The 21,560-nt window shown below is 43.1% G+C and overlaps 1 protein-coding gene across 1 annotated transcript in view; it reads left to right on the forward strand.

Annotated features, from left to right (window-relative positions):
* Window positions 1-21,560, forward strand: part of LOC147882242 (kinesin-like protein KIN-4C) — a 200,638-nt gene that overhangs the window by 164,705 nt on the left and 14,373 nt on the right. Inside the window, exons 20-24 of the mRNA XM_087401535.1 lie at window positions 4,786-4,817; window positions 4,933-5,030; window positions 5,301-5,405; window positions 14,382-15,539; window positions 19,313-19,546. Of these exons, the coding sequence (XP_087257661.1) occupies window positions 4,786-4,817; window positions 4,933-5,030; window positions 5,301-5,405; window positions 14,382-15,539; window positions 19,313-19,546 (1,627 nt within the window). The remainder of the gene's footprint in view (window positions 1-4,785; window positions 4,818-4,932; window positions 5,031-5,300; window positions 5,406-14,381; window positions 15,540-19,312; window positions 19,547-21,560) is intronic.

The raw sequence follows: 21,560 nt of genomic DNA on the forward strand, positions 1-21,560 counted from the left end.
TTGATTCTCCTCTGATGCAAACTCTCTGATGCAAACTCTTTTCCAGGGATTTTTGAAGCAGCATGGGATTAAACATCACTTGACATGCCCTTACACACCACAGCAGAATCCACTCCGTGAGAGGAAGAATCGTACTCTCATGGAAATGACGAGATGCATGCTGAAATTCAAGAGAGTCTCAAAGGATTTTTGGGGAGAAGCAGTTGTGACAGCCACTTATATTCAGAACAGTTGCCCTACCAAAGCTTTGGTTAATGTGACTCCATTTGAGGCTTTGTATGGCTTTAAGCCAAAGGTTAGTCATTTCAGAAATTTTGGCTCAGTGGCATATGCTTTGGTTCCAGATGCACATCGGACAAAGCTTGATGACGAGAGTGTCAAATGCGTTTTCGTGGGGTGTAACACTAAAAGCAGGGGATTTAGGATAATCCCGCTACCAGGAAGGTAATAATCAGCAGAGATGTTCTCTTTGCTGAGAATGAGTGCACGCAGCCTGCTAGTGCAGACTTGCCACCATACGATGACACCTCTTTGGACATCATCCAGTTTGAGGATGATGAGACGGAGTCTCTTGATGTTGTCCCTTCTACTTCTCATAGTGCAAATGGCTTGCCACATGTTGAGGATGGCTCTCCCTCCAATGTTTTAGATTTGCAGCCAATTAATGAGAATAGACAGCCTCATGTTTGGAGCCATTATAAACGTCGTGAGGCCACTAAAGATGTTGATGCAGCTCTGAGTGGTACAGCAGAGAAATCTATTCCACGTTGGGCAAGGTTGACCATTCAAGATGCTAAGGATCAGGCTACTTTGGGGAAAACTAGGTCCAGCACTGAGAAAAATCAGAAAAAGGTCAATTTTGCTTTGATGACCTCTCTGAAAATGAGCCTCAGAGCTTCAAGGATGCTCAGCATAATCTGGGATGCCAGAAAGCTATGGAAGCTGAGATTAAATCCATTGAGAAGAATGCCACATGGGACTTGGTTGATGCGCCCATTGGGAAAAATGTGGTTGGCATGAAATGGATTTATAAGGTGAAATACCATTCAGATGGCATAGTTGAGAAATACAAAGCCCGTTTGGTTGCCAAGGGGTATGCACAAGAGGAGGGGATAGATTATGAGGAGACATTTGCTCCAGTGGCCAAGATGACCACCATTCGTTCTGTCATCTCACTTGCTGAGTTTTATGGTTGGTGAGTGTACTAGATGGATGTCAAGACCGCTTTCCTCAATGGAGATCTTAAAGAGGAGGTCAATGTACATCAGCCCCAAGGTTTTGAGGTGAAGGGACAAGAGCACAAGGTATGCAAGCTCAGTCTATATGGGCTGAAGCAAGCACCTCGTGCGTGGTATCAGAAGATACATCGGTTTTTGCTGTCCCAGGGCTTCGTAAACACTCATACAGAGCCAAATTTGTATGTTCTGCAGCAAAAATCAGAATTGGTCATGTTGGTACTATATGTGGATGACATCATATTGACTGTCAGTGATTTGCAAAGCAAATTACAGCAGTGCAGTCTGCTTGATGTCAGAACTTTGACATGACAGATTTGGGCCTATTGCACTATTGTCTTGGCATTGAATTTTGGCAGACCCATGATGGGATTTCTATGTCACAGACAAAGTATTCAAAGGGGTTGCAGAAATTTAACATGGAGAACTGTAAGCTTGTGGCCACTCCATTGGAAAAGGGACTCAAGCTGAGTAAGCATGATGCTGCTGAAAAGTTTAATGGCACTTTGTACAGGCAATTGGTTGGCAGTTTGATATATCTATGCTCCACACGGCCCGATATTGGCTACGCCACAAGGCTTTTGAGCCAGTTTATGCATTGTCCCACGATCACACATTGGAATGCAGCAAAGAGGGTTCTCATATATGTCCATGGCACTCTCTCTTGGCTTGCATTATGCTTCATATTGTGATCTAAAGCTGAGTGGTTTCACTCACTGAGATTGGTCAGGGGACATTGACGACAGACGGTCCATTACTGGCTATTACTTCTCACTGGGTTCAGTCTGTATCTCATGGCTCAGTAAGAAGCAAGAGCGAGTCTCTCTTTTCTCTAGTGAAGCAAAGTACAAAGCTGCAAATTCAGCCACTACGGAGTTAATGTGGTTAAGGAAGCTTTTGCATGACTTGCATCATGCACAGGATGGCAAAGCAAACTCTATCTTCTGTGACAGCCAGAGTTGCATTGCCATAGCTAACAATCATGTCTTTCATGCTCGCATGAAACACATTGAAAATCATTATCATTTTGTACGAGATTGTAGTTCTGATGGCTTCATTGATCTCGTCTATTGTCCATCTGAGGGCAATGTGGCGGATATTTTCAGCAAAGCTCTGTTAACAGATCTTTTCTTACGACGTCAAAATGGCTTGGGGATCAGAGACATTCTCACAATGTCAAGGGGGGTTGTGAAGTGATTCACAATGACATTGTTTTCATGTACTCCCATAGGTTGCATATCCATCTGGATGAATTTGTGCAACCATGGTACTTTAGGTACTGCAGGGTACACTTGAGATGTTTCCAAGGTACTTTCAGCCATATCTTTGAGGTGGGATTTGTAAGAGATTACAAAGATATGGTGTTGTAGGCATAAAGTCAACCCTATGATTGACCAGTAGTACTTGGGTACTATATATACCAAGTACACTCTTGCTCACTTGTGCTTAGAACCTGTCTCCAGTTTGTTCCTACACTAGCATTATTGACTATGTAGCAAAAGAGGGATAGGCTTCTCTCTCGGTGCCGTGCATCAATCCATTCCTACTCCCTGAGGGTTCACTGTAAATACTTTATGGGGACACTTCCATAGAGCCAAATCCTCCATGACCTCAAGGGAATGTTAATTGGGTTAGGATACTATCACAAAGTGAAAAAAACACTACTCCACATGACCTACAATCTTGAAGACTGAAATGCAATATGCATAAGTATATCGTCTGTAGACTTGGACTACCAGCCTCTAGAAAGAACATCAAAGACCAAGGAATCCCCCCCTGATCCTCCTAGGTCTATGATGTAAAGTGGGATCTCTGATCCCGTGAAGGCCCCAAGCCAAGTAGACCGAAAGTGAGGGCCACCATCTACAAGAACCCAATCCAAAGGCTACATCAATCTGTTGAATTCTTCTTGCACTTCCTTTGAGATGACTTACGAATTGGACTCCACGATCATCTGCAAGGTTTTTAGCTGAAAATGCAAATTGATAGATTTGGCGAAAATCTTATTAAAGATTCCAAAAAGGTGATGTGGAAAATCAAATTTCTGCAACCTCCCTTTGGGGTAAGATACTAGCAACAGTCTTCCAAACACCGTCCTCCGGAAAACTCAAGGGGCACTGCTTGGAGCGAGGAATGGCATGATGAATCTCCTAGTTATGGAATGTGGTAGTAATTGTCCTCTTGTACGTTATAGGAGCCAGTGGAATCTCCTCCAACTACCCAAGTGCCAAACTTTGGCAAGAAACTTGTAAGCTATGATTGAAAGGCCCCTCTCTATTGTCTACAAGGGCAAGCATGTGCATTAAAGATTGCAATCCTGAGGGCATCTACTCCCAAGCCCATTTTCTTGGCCTCCACTGAGCTTTCCTTTAGTGTTCTAACTCACCACGATCCAACTGATGTGAAAGTGGGGCAATGGCAAATGGGGACCTCCTAGGACTGAAGGTGTGCGATGGCCCCTCCAATCAGCTACACTTAACAAGGGTGGTTGGTACATAAGTACTCTAGGTCCATATGTATATATGATGTGTGGACTATCCAACCATCTCTTTCTTGAGGAAGGATACAGATCCGAACCAAGGAAGGGGGGGGGACATAGCAAACTTTCATTAGACTTTTGTTGACATAGCCTACATGATCTTAGCGAAGGTTTGAAGTCTTTGCCTCTACGTGTTTGTTTTGCACCTGATTCACAACATGGAAATAGGTTTTGTCAAAGAGGGGCAATATCTAAGTTTCTTTTGAGGATATGGATTGGGAAAAACAACTACCGTAGCCTCTTTTCAGCCTTCTCTTGGACTTCATGAGGTTTGAGGCTATGGATTGGGCACAACAACTGCTATAGCCTCTTTTCATCCTTCTCTTGGACTTCAAGAGGTCCTATTTTGAGTGAAATTGGAGCTTCCAGAGGGCTTGAGGCACCGAATGGGCTATGTGGAGAGATGGCCCTGCAATGTCTTGTACTTTTTGGAGGAACCTCAAGAAGTGCTCATTGGGGGACACAAGAGAAGCCTTCCCGTTTCCTCTTTGTAGATAAGGCATAGAACATTACTTGAGAGCGTATGATTATGGTCTCGTAGGCTTGCATCTCTCCATGAACCAAAAGCATGAGCTTCTAGACTTGAAGCTCATGGATGATACTATCCATGGGGAGGACAACCCCAAGGTCATTGGCTTTTCATATGGTACTTTATAGTTTCACGTAATTGCCTTAACTGCCACAAGGTGTGTGCTCTACTTTCAAACTGAGCCGTTATATCCTCAAACCATCAACCCAAGGTTTCACAAGGTTGTCTAGAATGTTTTGTGAGAATCCATAATCAAATCAATAGGCAAGGCTGCTTGTGAACTATGTAAATCATCTACCAACCTCATGGTGAACCCTCTCTAGACTAAGGGAATCCTTGATGATAACTTTGAAGTAACCGTTTCTACACATTTGATTTGCAATTTTCCATTCTTAATACGTCATTTTTTGTTTGTTTGATTTCAGCAATTCTTTCCTTTGTTAACTTTGAAGGCTAAATGATGCTTGGATTCCGTTTTTCAGGGACAGCATCTACCAATTGCAGTTCTTCACAGGTCATTTTTGGTGAACTTCATGTTTTTGGGCCCATTCAGATGTCTTGGATTTTTATAGTTCCAAACTTGGGAAGATGTGAGAGACCTAATACATCTTTGAGATACTGGTGCACAGATGAATGAAAGGGAACTGCAACATTGGCTTAATCATGAGTTGGAGGTTGCAGTTAGAATTCATCAAGTCCGGACAGCATATGAGAAGCAAAGTGATGTGTGAGTGTAATGCGTGAAAAAACCTATCTCTGCATTCTTCAAGGATTTCATGGAATCAAATAACTTATGATAGCTCTCTTCTCTACATTATTGCCTCAGTGGTTTTAGTCCCCCCCCCCTCCCTCCACCCCCGCCCCCTTTTTCCCTTTTCTTCTTTTAGCAAAAGAAATAATGGAAAAATGATTCATGACAATGATAGCTTTGTTTTAGAAATCCATTGTACACTCTGCCTGGTCAAAAGAATTTCTCTTACATAAAATGGCATTTTAGGAGGGCCTCCATAGCAAAAGAACTAGAGGAGTTGAAAAATGCAGAGGATCCAATTCAAAGAGATCAAAGCACTTGTGAAGAAGCTATGAATGGAATGATTTATGCGTAAGGACTATTACCTCTTATCTTTTTTCTTTTCCTATGGTTCTTTCTGGTAGTTGAGCTATAAAAGTATTAACTTAGTTGACAAACAGTTCGTGTAAATCAATGTTACTGCTCGTCTTAAAATACATTCCTTAGCAGATCATTCTGGCCCAATTGATCTTTACATTTTCAAGATATTTTTTGTTTCCAGAGGGCAAATGCAACTACTATATTTAGAATGGTTTGTAAAACCAGCCTCAATAACGTAAAGGGTGGTAGGATCCACTTAATTACAGCATACACAGTAATTTGACAAATAAATATGCACCATAGATTAAATCACAGGGGAGCTAGAGCGCTCCTACTCAGAAACAAGGATACCGATTGGCCCCAAACGTTGGCGCCGCTGATTACATTCATTTGAAGCCAAGCGGCTGATTACAAAGGTCTCTCGGCAAACCAACGCCCGCAGACTCGTCGTCCAGCCCACCTTGTAATTTTCTGCTCAACTCCAATTGGTGAAATGGCATCCAATTAATAGACAATCCTTTATCCTCAGCCAACCAAAGCGTGCATCCACTAGACCCCAAAAGCATCCACTATCTGTGCCACACCTACAATTGCACAATTAAGTGCCCAACCAGCCAGACACGGCTGAACAACTGCAAGACAAAGCCTTCATAAAAACTCTGGTGCAATCAATCAACAAAGCACTCCCAAATAGGTTAATCTATAGCCTCCCTAGCCATTGCCCAACAGTATGAATCAACCTTTCTTCGCCAGGAAAGAAACTCAAATGAAATAACTAGCCAACAACCAATTAGGGAACGGCAAAAGCAGGCACAAATAGGCCTTCTTCTACCCGCAGTATCCACAGAAGATAGGTCACCGGGGTTGGAAAACCCTAGATCCTGCAGAGAAAAGATGATTCTGCTTTGGCACAGCCCCAAAAGGAGCTTAGAAGAGAACACCCACGCCTGGAAAGTTACCAAAATCAGTAGTAACACCCCGAAAGCTCTAGAAATCAAATTGCAAGTTTCCCTGTAGAGCCTGGACAGCCTGGAAGCAAATTGTAATCTTCTAGAGCAGCCTGGACAGCTAGGAAACGCTTGAAACAACCCTAGAACTGGATGCAGTCACTTGGCACAGCCCGAAAGACTTGTAGATGAAATCACAATGTGGTAGAGACACCCTGGCTGAAATAGCAATCTGCAACAGCTCTTGGATCAAGGGCGGTTTCCTCTGGCAAGCCCTGGATGCACTGGAAGTGGCCCTGGCTGATGGCAATTTTTCCTAGAAGCTCCTGGAAGATGACGATTTGGCTCTAGCAGCACCTGATAGGCTCTGACAGCTCACCTCCTTTGGAACTGATTTTGGCCTTTTACTCCCAAAAACAGCTCTGTGTTCTTTTTGGAGTCCTGTGCTAAAATTAGCAATTTTTAATTGCACCACTCTTTTGGTCCCCTGTTCCACACTTTGGCTGTTACGAGAATTGGAATTATCCCATTAATTTAATCCTTCAGTATTTAGTTTAGTAAGATCCAGCATTTTTGTCGCGTAGCTGATGCATGTGTGCTCACTGTTCCATAGTGATGCATGTGTGCTCCTATATGGCTGGATATACGGCTGCGGCTGTATGAGTGTGTAGTATTGTATGCACCACTTACGCAATGATGGTATGTGTAGCATGTGTGCACCATCCATATGATTTTATTCATGTGTAGCATTAGGTGCACCATGAGATGGTATGTGTCGCATGTGTGCACCATTCATCTGTGACTTATTGATTTCGCGTTGCTATAATACTGAAAGGTTGATTGATTGTGGTGATTAATTTCAAGGTTATCTTATGCTTGAAATATTTCATTACTATTGATTGTGTGAATCCAGGGAAAGAGTAATTGATCGGGTGATGGCATTTGGCAAGCATGATCCGCCATATTTTGGGTGCGTAGGTGCAACTCCAGTGATGCGGGGATGAATAAGGCTTATGCCTAATTTTTGATATTACAAAAGCTTGTGTACATATTTGAATTTTGGAATATTAGTGGCTTGGCTAAGTGAATAAACTAAAGTTAGAAAAAGCTTTAGTTTTAGAAAAGGCCAACTATTCTAGAAGGTGGAGGGGCTTTTTGTAAAAGGGTGCATGGAGGAAAGCACAGAGGCTTTTGTATGATTTTTGCTTGGAAGCTTTTTGCAGGAATATACATAAATACATAGGAGGTGGAAGGAGAGCACCACTCCTATGGGGGGAGATTGTACCTAGCATGCTTGTTCTGTCTCTTCCGTTTGTGAGTTTTGAGAGTTTGTGCGTATTTTCGAAGAGTGTTGCTATGTTTTTCAAGGATTTGGAGGTTTCACGAGTGTTTTCCAACGCAGTGGTATTAGAGCCAAGGTTTCGTTATCCATAGCACGGGAAGCACACGCATCCCACGTCCTCGAACAAGAAACTGCAGCACGCATCAGATTGCGGACACCGCGTACAAGAGCGCATTGAAGTTCGAAGCAGCAGAGGCGAACAACGTAGAAAAGATCGGAGGCTAGAAAACGTGCGACGAAGCAAGAAAAATCACAGCAAAAGAAGTTGGCCATACGCAGACAGGTTGAAGCTTGCGAACGCACACCCGCATCCTAGCTCCTCCAAGTGTACGAGAAAGGCGGCGACCAAGGCATAGTCCTTGGCATACTTGGCATCGTTGGCGCCGTTGGGTGCGCGTGAGGAAGCCTTGGGAGACTGCTCTTAAAACTTTCCAGGAGGTCTCCCATCCCGATACTGTTCTAGCTCAAGTCCGCTTAACAATTGGTGACTATCCACTAGATCAAGTCACTTTGTTGCTCTATTCTTTGAAGTTCCTAGTCATAAAGATATCCTTCAAGGCAAAAGTGCAAACAAAGGAGCAACCCAACAGATTTTGGAAGAGGAGAATCTGAAAAGCAAGTGTTCACAAGAGCAGGAGGCAGTCTACAAGTGCTATCGGACACGAGCTTTGCTTTGTACCTTGCAACGTGGATTCACTTATTGGAATTGTGTGAGTTCGAGAGCCCACAGAGATACTATTCGACAAATAGCCGCTTTCAAAGCTTGGAAATTGAATTGAGATAAGTTTTGCGTTTATGTGTATTTCATTTTATAATGATTTCTTCTTTGCACCGTGCACCTAAGTCTGGAAGGCGTATTCCATCAGAGATAGGTTATCCTGAAGATCTACATCATGATGAGGATGTGAAAAACGATCACCATCGGTCAAGAAGAAGTTTAACACCGATGACACTTACTGAGAAAGAATGGCGAGAATGCTATCAGCATGAGAAGCAACAACGTCGAGAAATTGAAGATGCTCTACGCCAAGTGATGACAACTTGGAAGCCACCTATATCGATTGAGGACGATGAACCTATGCATGCATCAGATTCCCTGGATGCATGGAAACATCATGCACAGGACCTTGAGCAGGAACTTGAGTACATGCGCAACATGTGCGGCACGCATAAAGCCAATGAAGAACACGCAAATTGAGTGTTAAAAGAGATGACTGAAGTCACAAAGAAGCGTATGAAGGATAGAGATGAAAAAAGTGAAAGCAGCAAATCATCAGACACCAGTGATAGTGAGCGTGGAAGAAGCAAGACGAGACATCAAAGGAAGAAGAAGCGACATGTGAAGACTTCACTACAATGACATCATGATACTACTTGACATGAGTCCGAAAGCACTCAAGCTTCGTGATAAGAAGAAGTTTGGTAAGATTAATAACAAAACTTTTTCTTTTTCAAAATATGATGGTAAAAGAGATGGACAAGCTTTAGTTGCATGGATTATGTTACGCTCTAGCCGAGGTAGCATGACCTCGGAAGAATCAGTCGACATTTTCCTTAAAGGATCTATGTTTGTAATATATCTGTTTGCGCTTCGTGTAAATGATCGAGAGGGAATTAATGTCAGGTCCTAGGTGAGGGCTGATAGCACCAGACTAGGTGGATCTAAGGCTAAGGGCCTTATGCAAGAAATGTGCCTAGGGGCAATTGGAATTAAAGTATCCCAAGAGAGGGGTGAAAAGATGCATTAGGAAGGCCCTATGATGATGACATGTGGCATCTAGATCCATTTAGGGAGATGGGGCTTGTTGGAGTTGGAGAGAGAAGGAGAATGTACTTTTACGTGATTTTGATATGGATTTCTCTGTGAGCTCTCACGCTTCAATAGGAATTGGCTGGGTGGAATTAAGTTGGTGCTACTCCCGTGATCTGCAGTACTAGAATAGGGAATGTACGTAACATTTGGTATCAGAGCCTACAGGTTGAACGAGGGGATTGCGTAGGAGGAGAGCGAGCTGGCAGAAAGAAGAATTTCAGTCAGCGATCGGGTTTTTGTAATGCAGACAACGATTTGAATTTTTTGCGCATGCTGGACCTGACCGAATTGAGTACGGCGAATGAAGGCGAATGACGGGTCTGTTAGGTGGTCCTGTTCGTGAGGCTGAGCCGTTGATGGACTGCTGTGTATCCCTGGTGAAGGAAGACTTTGATGAACGTAATGTTTGGTATCGGACATCAGACTTGAGTGCAGGCATGGGATGCGTGACCATTCGTGGGCTTAACGGAGCGGCCTGATCGGCGCTGGCCTACGCAAATAGCGTGGAAATTAAAAGACCTACGAAATTGAGACTATACGTGGCGATGGGCGACGCACGGGGTTCGTGACAGTAGTGGGAGTTTTGAATTTGTTTCATCTACGAAACTTCATCGACGAAGGAGCGTCCGTCTTGCTTATGGGAACCCTGCTTCGATTTTGGATGACTCAGGTGCTCCATGACTGATAGCATCGGGTGGCAGGAGCGAATAGACCAGGGGCTTTTGACATCATTTGCTCCTGTTTTCATCATTTTGTTTTTTTTCCCCCTGAACATTAGCTTGTGTGGAGTATTCAGCTTGCATGAAGGGATAGCCAGCCCGTATATAGGCTTGTGGTTCAAAGCAGGGTCATATTATACTTGTGCATACGCCTTTGTGATAAAGTCAGTTTGATGCAGGAATTCCCCTATTATAGGGAAAGTGGTTTGGGGTATATTGTGATATATGCTTGTGTCAAATGCCTAGTTAGTGTGAATCTGGGATTGCAGGTATTCCCTAGTATAGGGAATTGCGTCAGAGTGCCAGTACACTGAATTTTGTCAGTTTGTAAGTATAGTGTTTTAGCGGTGTTTAAAAAAAAAAAAAAAAAGCAAAACACCCATTGACCTGAATGGAAGCAGAAGAAGGAGCTTCTAGGAGGGACCCTGGTGAGTCAGGAGTCCGACCGACCCAGCAGGTGTCGCGCCCCTTAGCTCACACCTTATCTGGCAGGATTGCATTACTTGAGGATGCCTTGCAACAGTTATTAGCGCAACAGTTACAGGGAAACGCAGGGCAATCTGAACTTAGAAGAGTGATACACAGTATGTCTGCCAGACCTTCTGGAGATGAGAAAGGAAAGGTTCCAATGGAACTGGAATCTAGTATCCATACGGTCGAGCCTAGAAAGGCTAAAGTACCTAATATTGCCAATTATAGGCCGGAAAAGTATTCTGGTCGGATGGATGACCGTAGTTCTGATGTCATTGAGACCTGGTTACACAAATGGGACGAGGCGTTCGCCATTTGTGAAATCAGAAATGATATCAAGAAGATCTGCGAGGCCACCTACATGTTTAGTGAGGCAGCGGATCGGTGGTGGATTAAACAATAAAAAGATGGTATTGCATCCACTACCTGGGAGGGGTTTAAAAGGGTATTTAGGAAATACTTCTTACCTCCTGACAAAGCATCCCGAGCTTGGGATCAGTATAGAAACCTTCGTCAGAGAAATTTGTCAGTGGCAGAATACACTGATAAGTTTCGAGAGAGCGTAATGAAGGTTGATGAATCCCTATCTCAATTAATCCGAGTGAAAGATTTTATATTTGGATTGAATGATCGGATTAAAATGGAAGTTTGGGCTAAGTATGCGAACACGTTGGATGATGCAATAGCCATAGCCCTGAACTATGAAGATGCCAAGGGCAGCAGACTAAGTGGGTTTGCGCAGGTTGGAACCCAGTATGGGTACCAGAAGAAATCTGGGTTTAAGAAGAAGTGGATTAGTAAAGGGAGTAGTTCTCAGTTGAGTGGTTAAGCCAAGCAGGCGAAACTAGCTGAAACTCTTAAGTCAAGTACCACCATTGGAGTGAAGAGGAAAGTAACACCAATGGCAGCCCGGGCTTGGTCAAAGTCTTCCTTAAACCCAGAGCAAAGAGAAAAAGCGAGGAGAGAAGGCTTGTGTTTTGGTTGCCTTCAGCCTCATTAGTGGAAGGATTGTTCACGAAATAAGGATCGTTGGATAGCTGAGATGGTAGTCTCAGAATGCGACGTGGAAATGGAGGGAAGTCCCAAAGCGGAACAGATGCAGATTTAGCTAGCGGGATCTTCTCAGAGGGCAGTACCTTGTTTATTATGTGTGTCTGTTACTAAGCTAGTAACGAGTGCATCTGATAACATCCTATCTAAGCCCGCAGCAACGGGGTATACAGCCTTTAATGATACGGAGTTAATTAAGATGAAAGGGTAAGTGGCCAATCATGATGTCATTGTGTTGTTTGACTCGGCGTCAACTCACAATGTAAAATGGAGGTCATTTCTTCATTTTAATACATGGATTTTGCCTCACTTATGCTCTCACTCTTTGTGCATCTCTTCTATCCCACACTCTTCTACATTTGGTATCAGAGCTGGTAGGCTTTGTAGAACTCATTTTGGTAGTGCCACCTCATCATCTTCTCCATGACCACTTTTTGAGCTTTCTTCCTCCTTCCTCTTCAGAAATGGCTTAGCTTTGTTCTCCTCATCCCTTGCATCTTTTGCCAAGCCCTCCTAGCTGAAGCTTCTACACTATGGGGCGCTCCTCTGCCTCAAAGCATTTCCCCAGATATGAAGGAAATCATCCGCGTTGATCCAAGCAAGCTGAAACGTCAAATCGCGCAATTCTGCCCTTCTGCTCAACTATTGCCTGAGCCCTTCTAGCACAAGTAGGTCCATGCCTAGAGCTTGCTGCTGGTGAATTTTCAAGGCCAATGCTTGCTGGAGCAAGAAGAAATCAGAGAAAAGACAATCAAAGAAGGCGCAACTCTCATAGACAAAAAGGCGCACTATTTCAGCAATGCTCTGTGGTGAACTTACTTGGGTATTCAAGCTTTAGTTTTACACAGAAAGCCCTCTCAAACCCTTCTTCAGTTGTGTGAATTGTCCTCTAAGTTGAGCTAGTCTACTGCAATGCATTTTTGGCAGTTTTGGACATTTGATGCTAGAGTAAATGCTAGAGCAATGCTTGAGGATTGAAGTAATGCCAAAGTACAAATCAGAGAATGCATTTTCAATTTGAAATTCAGTTGGGACTGATCTTTTGTCAAAATGCCAAGCTCTGAAGGTTTTAATGCTAATCACTTGAAGAAGACTACAAGAAGGATAAAATTCAAAGTGAAGAAGACCCGAGCCAAGAAACTTTGGGAGAAGCCAATAGGGTATGAATATGCTAAACAATTAGGATTCTTTGAATTTATCTCTAGCAATCTACATTTGTATGGTGAGGGAGATTTCTTTGTTCAACAAGATTAGTCATTTTGTAAGAGAGTAGACACTGCCTGACAAAGGTAAGACCCTCTCATGGCTACTTACAAAATTGATAAGTTCAATGGCCAAGGCTTCCATACTTGGCAGATGAAGATAAAGTTTATGCTTATGAAATAAAATCTATGGGACTTAGTCAAGGAAGGAACTCAAACCTCTCAGGAAGGTGAATCAACTACAACAAAAGGTAAAGGAAAAGCCATTGACTCTACTTCTACATGTGCAGATGCAAAGAGAATTGAGAAAGTCTATGCCATCGCTGCATTAGGTTTGGGTGATGACTATGTACACCACATTTCAGATTTTGAATCCCCTTTTGAAGCATGACACAAGTTAGATATATTGTTTGGTGCTAGCTCTCATACTTCCAAATTAAATCTGAAAATTAAGTTCTTTGAACTTAAAATGGAGGGAGATAATGTTGCTGCCCATGTCAACACTATGAGAAGTATTATGACACAACTCGCTTCAATTAATTCCCTGTCACTGAGGACAATGCTATGGCAATGCTTTTAAAGAGCATGCCTCAGGATTTTGACAATGTGGTTACTACTTTGAAGAATCTTCTTCAACCCTCATTAGAAGGCATCATTAGTGTCTTACAAGAAGAGGAAAGAAAGATCACTTCAAGAATGGATAAAATGCATACAGAGACACTTGCAGTGAAGTTTTCAAAGAGCAAGTATAAGGCTTGTAAACACTGTGGAAAAAACAATCACCTTGAGAAGGATTGTTATAAAATCAACCCTTGCTCATATTGTGGAAAGAATAATCACTTTGAAAAGTTTTGCAATGAGAAGAAGAGGACTATGACAAATCTAGTTGAAGAGAGAACTCCATCAGCAAATGAAGCATCCAACTTTGTGGTAGAAGACAAGGACTTTGCCTTTTGAGCAACTTGTCTTTGAATTTTTGTTTATCATTACTTGGTCAAATTTTGAGGTTCTCTGCTTGGAGTAGTACTAAAAAAAAAAAGCTGTGTGTTTTGTCTTTTGTAAATCACCTCTAATCACCATATGATATAGGCCATGTGATATGTGTGTTTTGGTCTATCCCATTTTTGTGAACCTTGACCCTTGGGCACCTTTGCTAGCATGAGATCCTAGACATAGATTTATCCTTGACCACCATGAGATAGCCATGTGTGACCACCATGAGATGGCTGGAGAAACTATGAGTCTAGATGTATCCTTGACATTGCAAGAGGCAAACCCTTGAGGGGGGGTATGTTGGGATAACTATGGTCAAGGGCTTGCTCTATGGTGCATGTGTGCATCTAGGGGGTGTGTGTGTTGTAGTATGCATATTGGTCAGACATGAGCTGCAGCCCCAGCTTGCCTTTAATGACTGTGATGGCAGATGGATGGTGATTCAATGTGATGTCAATGGTGATATTTGGGAATTTGCCTCGGTTTATGCTTCACAAACTTCTGCTTCCAGAGCCTCCATGTGGCATGCTATTGCTTCTTACCCATGGCGATCTTGTGCTCTTCTTGGTGGAGACTTTAATAACTCTCCCATGTCTTCTGACAATATTACTCAAAGATCTCATATGATCCCTTATGAAAAGCAATCATGGGAAGAATTACTCACCACGACACATGCGCAAGATTTATGGACAGCCATGCACACTGGAATAGGGGGCTACACCTATCATCATAATGCCTTTACTAACTACTGGGCTCGCCTAGATAGATGGTATTTACTGCAGGCTCAGCAATATACAGATTTCTGCCTTCATATTGAGATTGATCATTCCCTTGGTCTCTCTGACCATGCTCCTTTATGGCTGCACATTCAGTTTGGTCAGCCCTGGGATGACATGCCCTTGCATTCCATTCGGATGAAACATATCAATAAAGGCTATCTGCAGCATGCGCATTTTCAACAGTTGATCCGACATGCCATAATTCCTCTTGCAGCACATGTCCATTATGACAGTAATTTTGCATGGCAACGCCTTGTGGACAGGCTTCAGCATGCCATACGTGAATATGGGAGTCATTTTATGCTTGATTGGAGAGCTAAAGTTCGGCATGCTAAAGCAGTGGTTCAATCTTTGACTGCACTTTTTCAGATGCAGCCCCTTTCTTCCCAACAAATGGACACTCTCGCTCAGTCAAAAGCTCTTTTGCAAGCTAATGACCGACGTAAATTGGCCAAGTGGCAGGTTCGGGCAAGGATGACTCAATTTTTGGATAAAGGATGCTCTTCTAAATCCTTTTTTCAAGGGTTACATGCTTTCAGGAGAAAGACATCTTGCCTCAGAGTCCGCAAACGGGATGGGGAATGGACTCGGTCTTTCTCAGAGCTTCAACATGAATGCTTTTCTTACTTTCAGAAGCTGTTTGCACCCCCTAATACTACTTCTTTGCAAGAATTACAAGCTCGGGAGACTCTTTTGCATCAAGTGCATCCCATTATCAACCCACAGGAAGCTCTCAAACTGGATATGCCTTTCACTGATAAGGAGCTTGATGATGCCTTGTCTCATCTTAGCCCTGGTAAGGCTCCGGGGTATGATGGTCTCACAGTGGAGTTTTTCTTACACTTTTGGGAGGATCTTAAAGGTGTCATCCTACAAATGATTAATAACTCTTGGCACACAGGAGTACTCCCCTCCTCATGGAAGCATGGCATAGTTAAACTCATTCCCAAGAGGAAATTGTGTGAGCATCTTATGGATTGGAGGCCCATCACATTGATGCATGTTGTTTACAAACTCTTTGCTAAAATGCTAGTGCACCGTCTTCATCAAGTGCTTTATGAGGGCTTGCATCCTTTGCAATATGGTTTCATCCCTCGGAGGCAGATTCATGATAATATTGGCAATGCTCTCATGGCTATTGAATATGCAAAATATTTTGAACAGGATGTTTTTATTATGCAAGTGGACTTTGCCAAAGCTTTTGACACGGTCAACTAGGATTTTATCTCACAAACAATGGCTAAGATGGGCTTCGGGCCAAAAATGGCTAATGTCATCTACTGTTTATATGCTGGCTCTACAGCCCAATGCATCCTTGGAAATCATCTCTCGCAATCTTGGTCCTTGGGTCGTTCGGTTCGACAAGGATGTCCACTTAGTGCCCTGTTATATGCCATTGCCACTCACCCACTTCTCTCATATTTGGATCATCTTACCGCACAAGGTCTTCTCACTGGTCTTCAGATTCCTGGAGCCCCTTCCTTTATTGCTCAGGCCTATGCAGATGATTCTTTTTTTAGGCAACATAATTCTCCACAGCAGTTGAAGACTATTATGGACACTCTTTCTTCATATGGCTTGGCTGCTGGCATGAATGTTAATTTCGATAAATCTAGCCTCATACCTTTGCATTCATATGATTGGCATACTCTTCTATGGCCTGGGCACATTATGCAGCCCTGTGATGTGGTCCGCCATCTTGGTCACCCTATTGGCTGGCACATCACTAGGAAACAACAGTTAAAGTGGATTTTTGATAAGCTTCATGCCAAACTCCATTATTGGAAGCTCTCCACTTGGCCACTCCATGTTAGGCTCCGGATTGTCCAGTCGATTATTATGGCTTATGTTCAGTATTATTTGCCTTTGATGCACTGGACTTCTCAAGACATTTCTGCCTTTATGTCTCACGCTATGGAACTGTTATGGAAAACAAAGTCTTCTGCTAAAGCTCTAAGACTTATGAGGATGACAAAAGTCTGTTCCCCAAGGATGCACGGTGGATTGAATGTGCTGAATATTGCGCACCATGTCTTGGCCAGGAAAATTCCTCTTCTACTCGCCTTTTTTCGTCAGAAGCAGCCATGGACTCATATGCTTGCAACCATGTGCACGTCCTTACGTACTACTGCACATGGTGCATGGATCACTGATTTTTGGGAGGTCATTTTGGGAAGATTTGTAGGCTCTATCCCGGGTTGCCCTTTTGCTACTTCACTTATTAGCGATTGGCAACAGGTCCTTTCGCATGCTCATTGGGTCCCTTCCGTTTTATCTCATGCCAATTCCCTTCGGCAAGAAAGTATTTATTGGAGTGCTGTTTTTGATCCTCCATTGGCCCTCCAAGAGCCGATTCGGGCCTATAATCTCAGCAAATTGGGGATCAGGTGTATAAATGACGTTGTTGATGCTACTGGTCATATGCTTTCCTTCCCTAGACCAGGAGGAGCACGAGGACGGCAGAGCCCACACAGGACACATGCCTCCACCATGTGGATGTACATATGAGATGGTTTGTAGACGCCGCAGGATCTTGTTACATAGGGGACGTACTCGCCGCTTCATCTCCAGACGATCCAGGATGATGGCAGCATTTCGGAGGAGACTTACTCATGGAGATCTCGCCCCACCAGCCGCTCACCTCACCTTTGCCCAGATTTGTACTCTCATAGCAGGAGGCACAGTCGATGGACAGGATTTCCAGTATTATTTTGGTTCTCAGACTCATTGACACCTAGACTTGTATCTTTGCATTGGCATATTGTGCTCATCCCCCCCATTTTGCATCCGGGGGCGGTCTAGTTTACTCTGTATTTAGGCTCAGATTTGACATTATGTGCTTTCACTAGCATTATATTGCGTAGCACTTAGATGATATTCGACGATGCCTCTTCTTTGGGGCACGTTGATTTTGTGCTATCTTGTATGCAGAGTTCTTGATGTCCCATGGGCCCATTTTGGCCTCTAGTGGACAATAATACACTTTCTTTCTTTCTTTCTTTCTTTCAAGCCATGGCTTCTTATCCACTAGCCATGCATCACAGGTTTATTTGGGGAAAAATTGCTGAATTACTGCAGCCTTTTCTTCCCATCCCTCCTTTATCTAACAGGGACCGATTATATGATTGGCAGTTACACCCGGTGGGCTCAAATTCTTGTCCTGTTACTCTTCCTAACCTAACGGTTAGCACGACATACTCTTTCCTCCAGCCGTCACCATGGATTCACTTACATGCTAATTCTCTTTGGCATATGGCAAAATCACTTGCTTGGTGGCGAAAGAATCTCCGCAATTTATGGAGAAGCAAATTGCCTCTCAAGCAAAAGCTTTTCCTATGGCGTTGTCTTACGGGAACCTTATCCGTGGGGGTCACTCTGGCTCAACGAAGGATTGCATCTGCTTCTTGTCTTCGATGCATGGCCCCTTCTGAAACGGTGCCTCATTTGTTTTGGATGTGTTCCAGCACTAAGACTTCCTATGCAAAATTTCCATGTCGCTTCGCCTTCGTTTCCCTAACTCTCCTTTTGGGAAACATTTTTGGCTTTTTGGCAGACTTCCTGCAACCCTGGTCCATTACTCTTTATTTTTGAACTGGGTCAGATATTGGGCTTTTTGGACCATATGGCAGGATCACAACATGCGATATTTTGGGAATCCGTTCTTGCAATCTTATGAATATTTCAGACTCTCCCTACGGCAATCTATCTATGATGCTTGCCATCAAGGAGATCTTCCTCAGTCATGCTTGGAAATAGTTTTTCTTTGCTTTTGATTTCCTGTTGAGGCTCTCTGCTTTTTTGAGACCCTCATGTAAATTTTGCTGATAATATAATCATGGATTTACCCAAAAAAAAAAAAAAAAAAAGTGTGTGTTGTAGAGGCACATCTAGTGCTATGATGTGTCTAGTGTGTGACCTAAGTGATGATGTAAGCCAAAGGCCCCCACATGGGAGGTTCCTTTGATTTAGGCCAGTCCCACTGATGTAGGGGCTGATTGCCACTGATTTAGGAGAGGTGCCTACACCACTCTCTCTTTCTATAAAATGGAGGTCATTCCTTCATTCTAATACATGGATTTTGCCTCACTTGTGCTCTCATTCTTTGTGTCATGATGCATCTCTTCTATCCCACACTCTTCTACAGTTTTTTTCCAAGCATTAATAGAAAGTTTTTCTCTTTGCCCCAAAAAAAAAAGGGAGTGCTGGGGTTGGAGAGAATAAGGATATACAGATTTGAAGACTGCAATATTGCTATCGTTGGTTTTTGGAAAAGGCCTACAATTTGTATCAAGGTTATGTAAATGCCACCATATGCAATTAAGAATAGACATTATTCTGCATAAAATTGCACAAACCTTTGATAATGCCTATCATTAAATGCAAACTCATTTACTATTGTTCATGTGATGTGGATTATTTTTAAAAAGTAGACTGTTAAGTTTCTGTTTCATTTAATTATTCGGTACAGTTCGTGATTCTGGTGTTTTTCCCTCAGTCCCTTCTAAGTTTTATTCCAAAAATTATGTTTTCATTCTAGGTCATTCAACTGTACATGACAGGGAATTTATTTATTTTGTTACAGAAATGTATATCAGAGATCTTGCATATCCCAAATGGCAAGGAAACAAAGGATTTCTTTCCTTGAAAGCTTGCTAAGCACATCATCCAGCGCACTTATAGACATGGCTGCACAATTGTCAGATGCAGAAGAACGAGAGCGTGCTTTCACAGACAGCACAAGATGGCACCATTTCCAGAGTCTCAGTGAGGCAAAATGCTTGCTTCAACTAACCTTTAATGCCGCTGCAGCTGGGAGGTGTGTGGGATTCAAGATTAATCTTCTAGATCAGTTAGACATGTGAAACACTGCTTTTATTTATCAATTGTATTTTGCCCCCTGAAAAAGCTACCATCTATTAGATGCATTGAAAATGATACAAAGGATCAGCTATCCATGAAGCGTTGTGTATGAGGAGAGGTCCCCAATAGCTTGTGGAACTCGTAACTACAGGTGTTGAGGAGACACCACTTGTGGCTTCGTACAATTATAGTGCATTGGTTATACAGGTAGTTACGAGATTCATACACTACTCATGGCTTCGTACAATCACGGTGCAATTGGTTAACGGAGAAACTATGGTGTAGGTAGTGATGCAATATTGCAGAACGAAACAGAGGGAAGAGTTGGATGGAAACATAAGGAGAGATCTATATGAATGTTTGCAAGAATCAGAACAAGGATGTGCATGCAAGAGCATGACAGAACAAGAGTTGGACTTTCATGTCGTTACCAAGGCAACAAAAGTATAGAGGACCATCTCTCAGGATGGTACAAATATCACTCACCAAGAATCCCCAATAAAGTATAGAGGACCATCTCTTGGGATGGTACAAAGATCACTCACCAAGAATCCCCAATACACTGGGTGAGCTCATAGTTGAAGCCTCTCTCCTCTCACTCTCTGAGAGGATTGCAGAGGAGACCCGTACGGAGAGCTACCAGAGCACACTCGGTTGAGATCCGACCTTCTTTCCTCAGAGGAGGCTGCCCGAGACGAGGGGTCACTCTGAACATAGCTCAGGAAGTCCAGAGATCGAGGAGGCGGCGTCCCCCTCCGCCACCTCAGCGTGAGAAGGCCAGACAGACGCAGATCCGAGACATTTTTGCTGCCCACAGATGAGACACCACAGTGCTGGGTTTTGCATTCTGATTCTAGTCCCAGTTCCCTACTTTCAGACAATACATGATATGATTTGATACAACATGTTTTGTTTTTTATTTTGCTTGAGCTATCGAGCTCTTATTTCAGCATAGTACTCATCAACAACGGCTTTAGCATGCCCTTTGCTGCTCCAGCCCCTTGTGGCTTGTATGGGTTTTCTTTCCCTTTTGGTGTTTTCTGCACTCTTTCCCATAGTCCCGTGAGGCTTTCTGCGGACGTCAATATATATTTCTTTCTTTCTTTCTCCTCTCTTACCCTATACGAGTGATTTCCTCTCCCTCTACCTCACCTGTCATCCTTCCTCTCCTGGTGGCATCTCCTCTGGTCCCTCATCTCTTCTCCATTGTTGGACACCCTCCCACAAACTTCATGTCTACCATGTCTATTAGTATAGACTTGCACATGCATCAATGGACACAAGATGGGGGATTGTATTGATCATTAGTGCTTGGCACATTTGAGGAGCTAGATGAATAGAGGCTATTGATGGCACCCAGGTCCATCCAACTCATACCTTGGCCACAAATACTTGAAGGAACATAGTGGAGTAGGGAGAGGAGGTAGGGTACGAAGGAAAGAGAGCTATGGAGGACGGAAGCAAAGGAAACAACTAGAAAGTATGAAAGACATAATGAAAGAGCATGAACCAAAAGTACTCAGATGTAGACCAAAGTGCTTGTAGGCTTGATTAGATTGAATGATTTGACAAGTGACAAGTACAAGCCTTTATAGGATAGGCACACACACTAGAGTGCACAAATGTATATGGGATGGCTCCAGACTCCTAGAACTCCTAGTAGAACATACTAAAACACACTCAACTTGACTTCATGTTCTAACAATATTGTACACACTCTTATAGCTATTTGGTCGAGGATGTAGGGATCTTCTAGGTCTATTTTGGCCAAGAGGAGGATTTTTCTCAGAGAGTGGAGAGGTTTTCTTTTCTTTGCTAAGACCATCACAGGCATGACATAACATTTCCATCCACAGCCCTGGTTCTTATCAGGTCTTTCATTTGCTCAGGTTTTTTGAGTGGTATTTTACCACAGGTTTTCATGCTCTACATAATGCATCTATGTCTTGAGTTCCTTCTCTCGGCTATTT

Source organism: Dipteris shenzhenensis, chromosome 30 (assembly GCF_047967505.1).
Source record: "Dipteris shenzhenensis isolate YYH24624 ecotype China chromosome 30, Dip_SZ_1.0, whole genome shotgun sequence".
NCBI lineage: Eukaryota > Viridiplantae > Streptophyta > Polypodiopsida > Gleicheniales > Dipteridaceae > Dipteris > Dipteris shenzhenensis.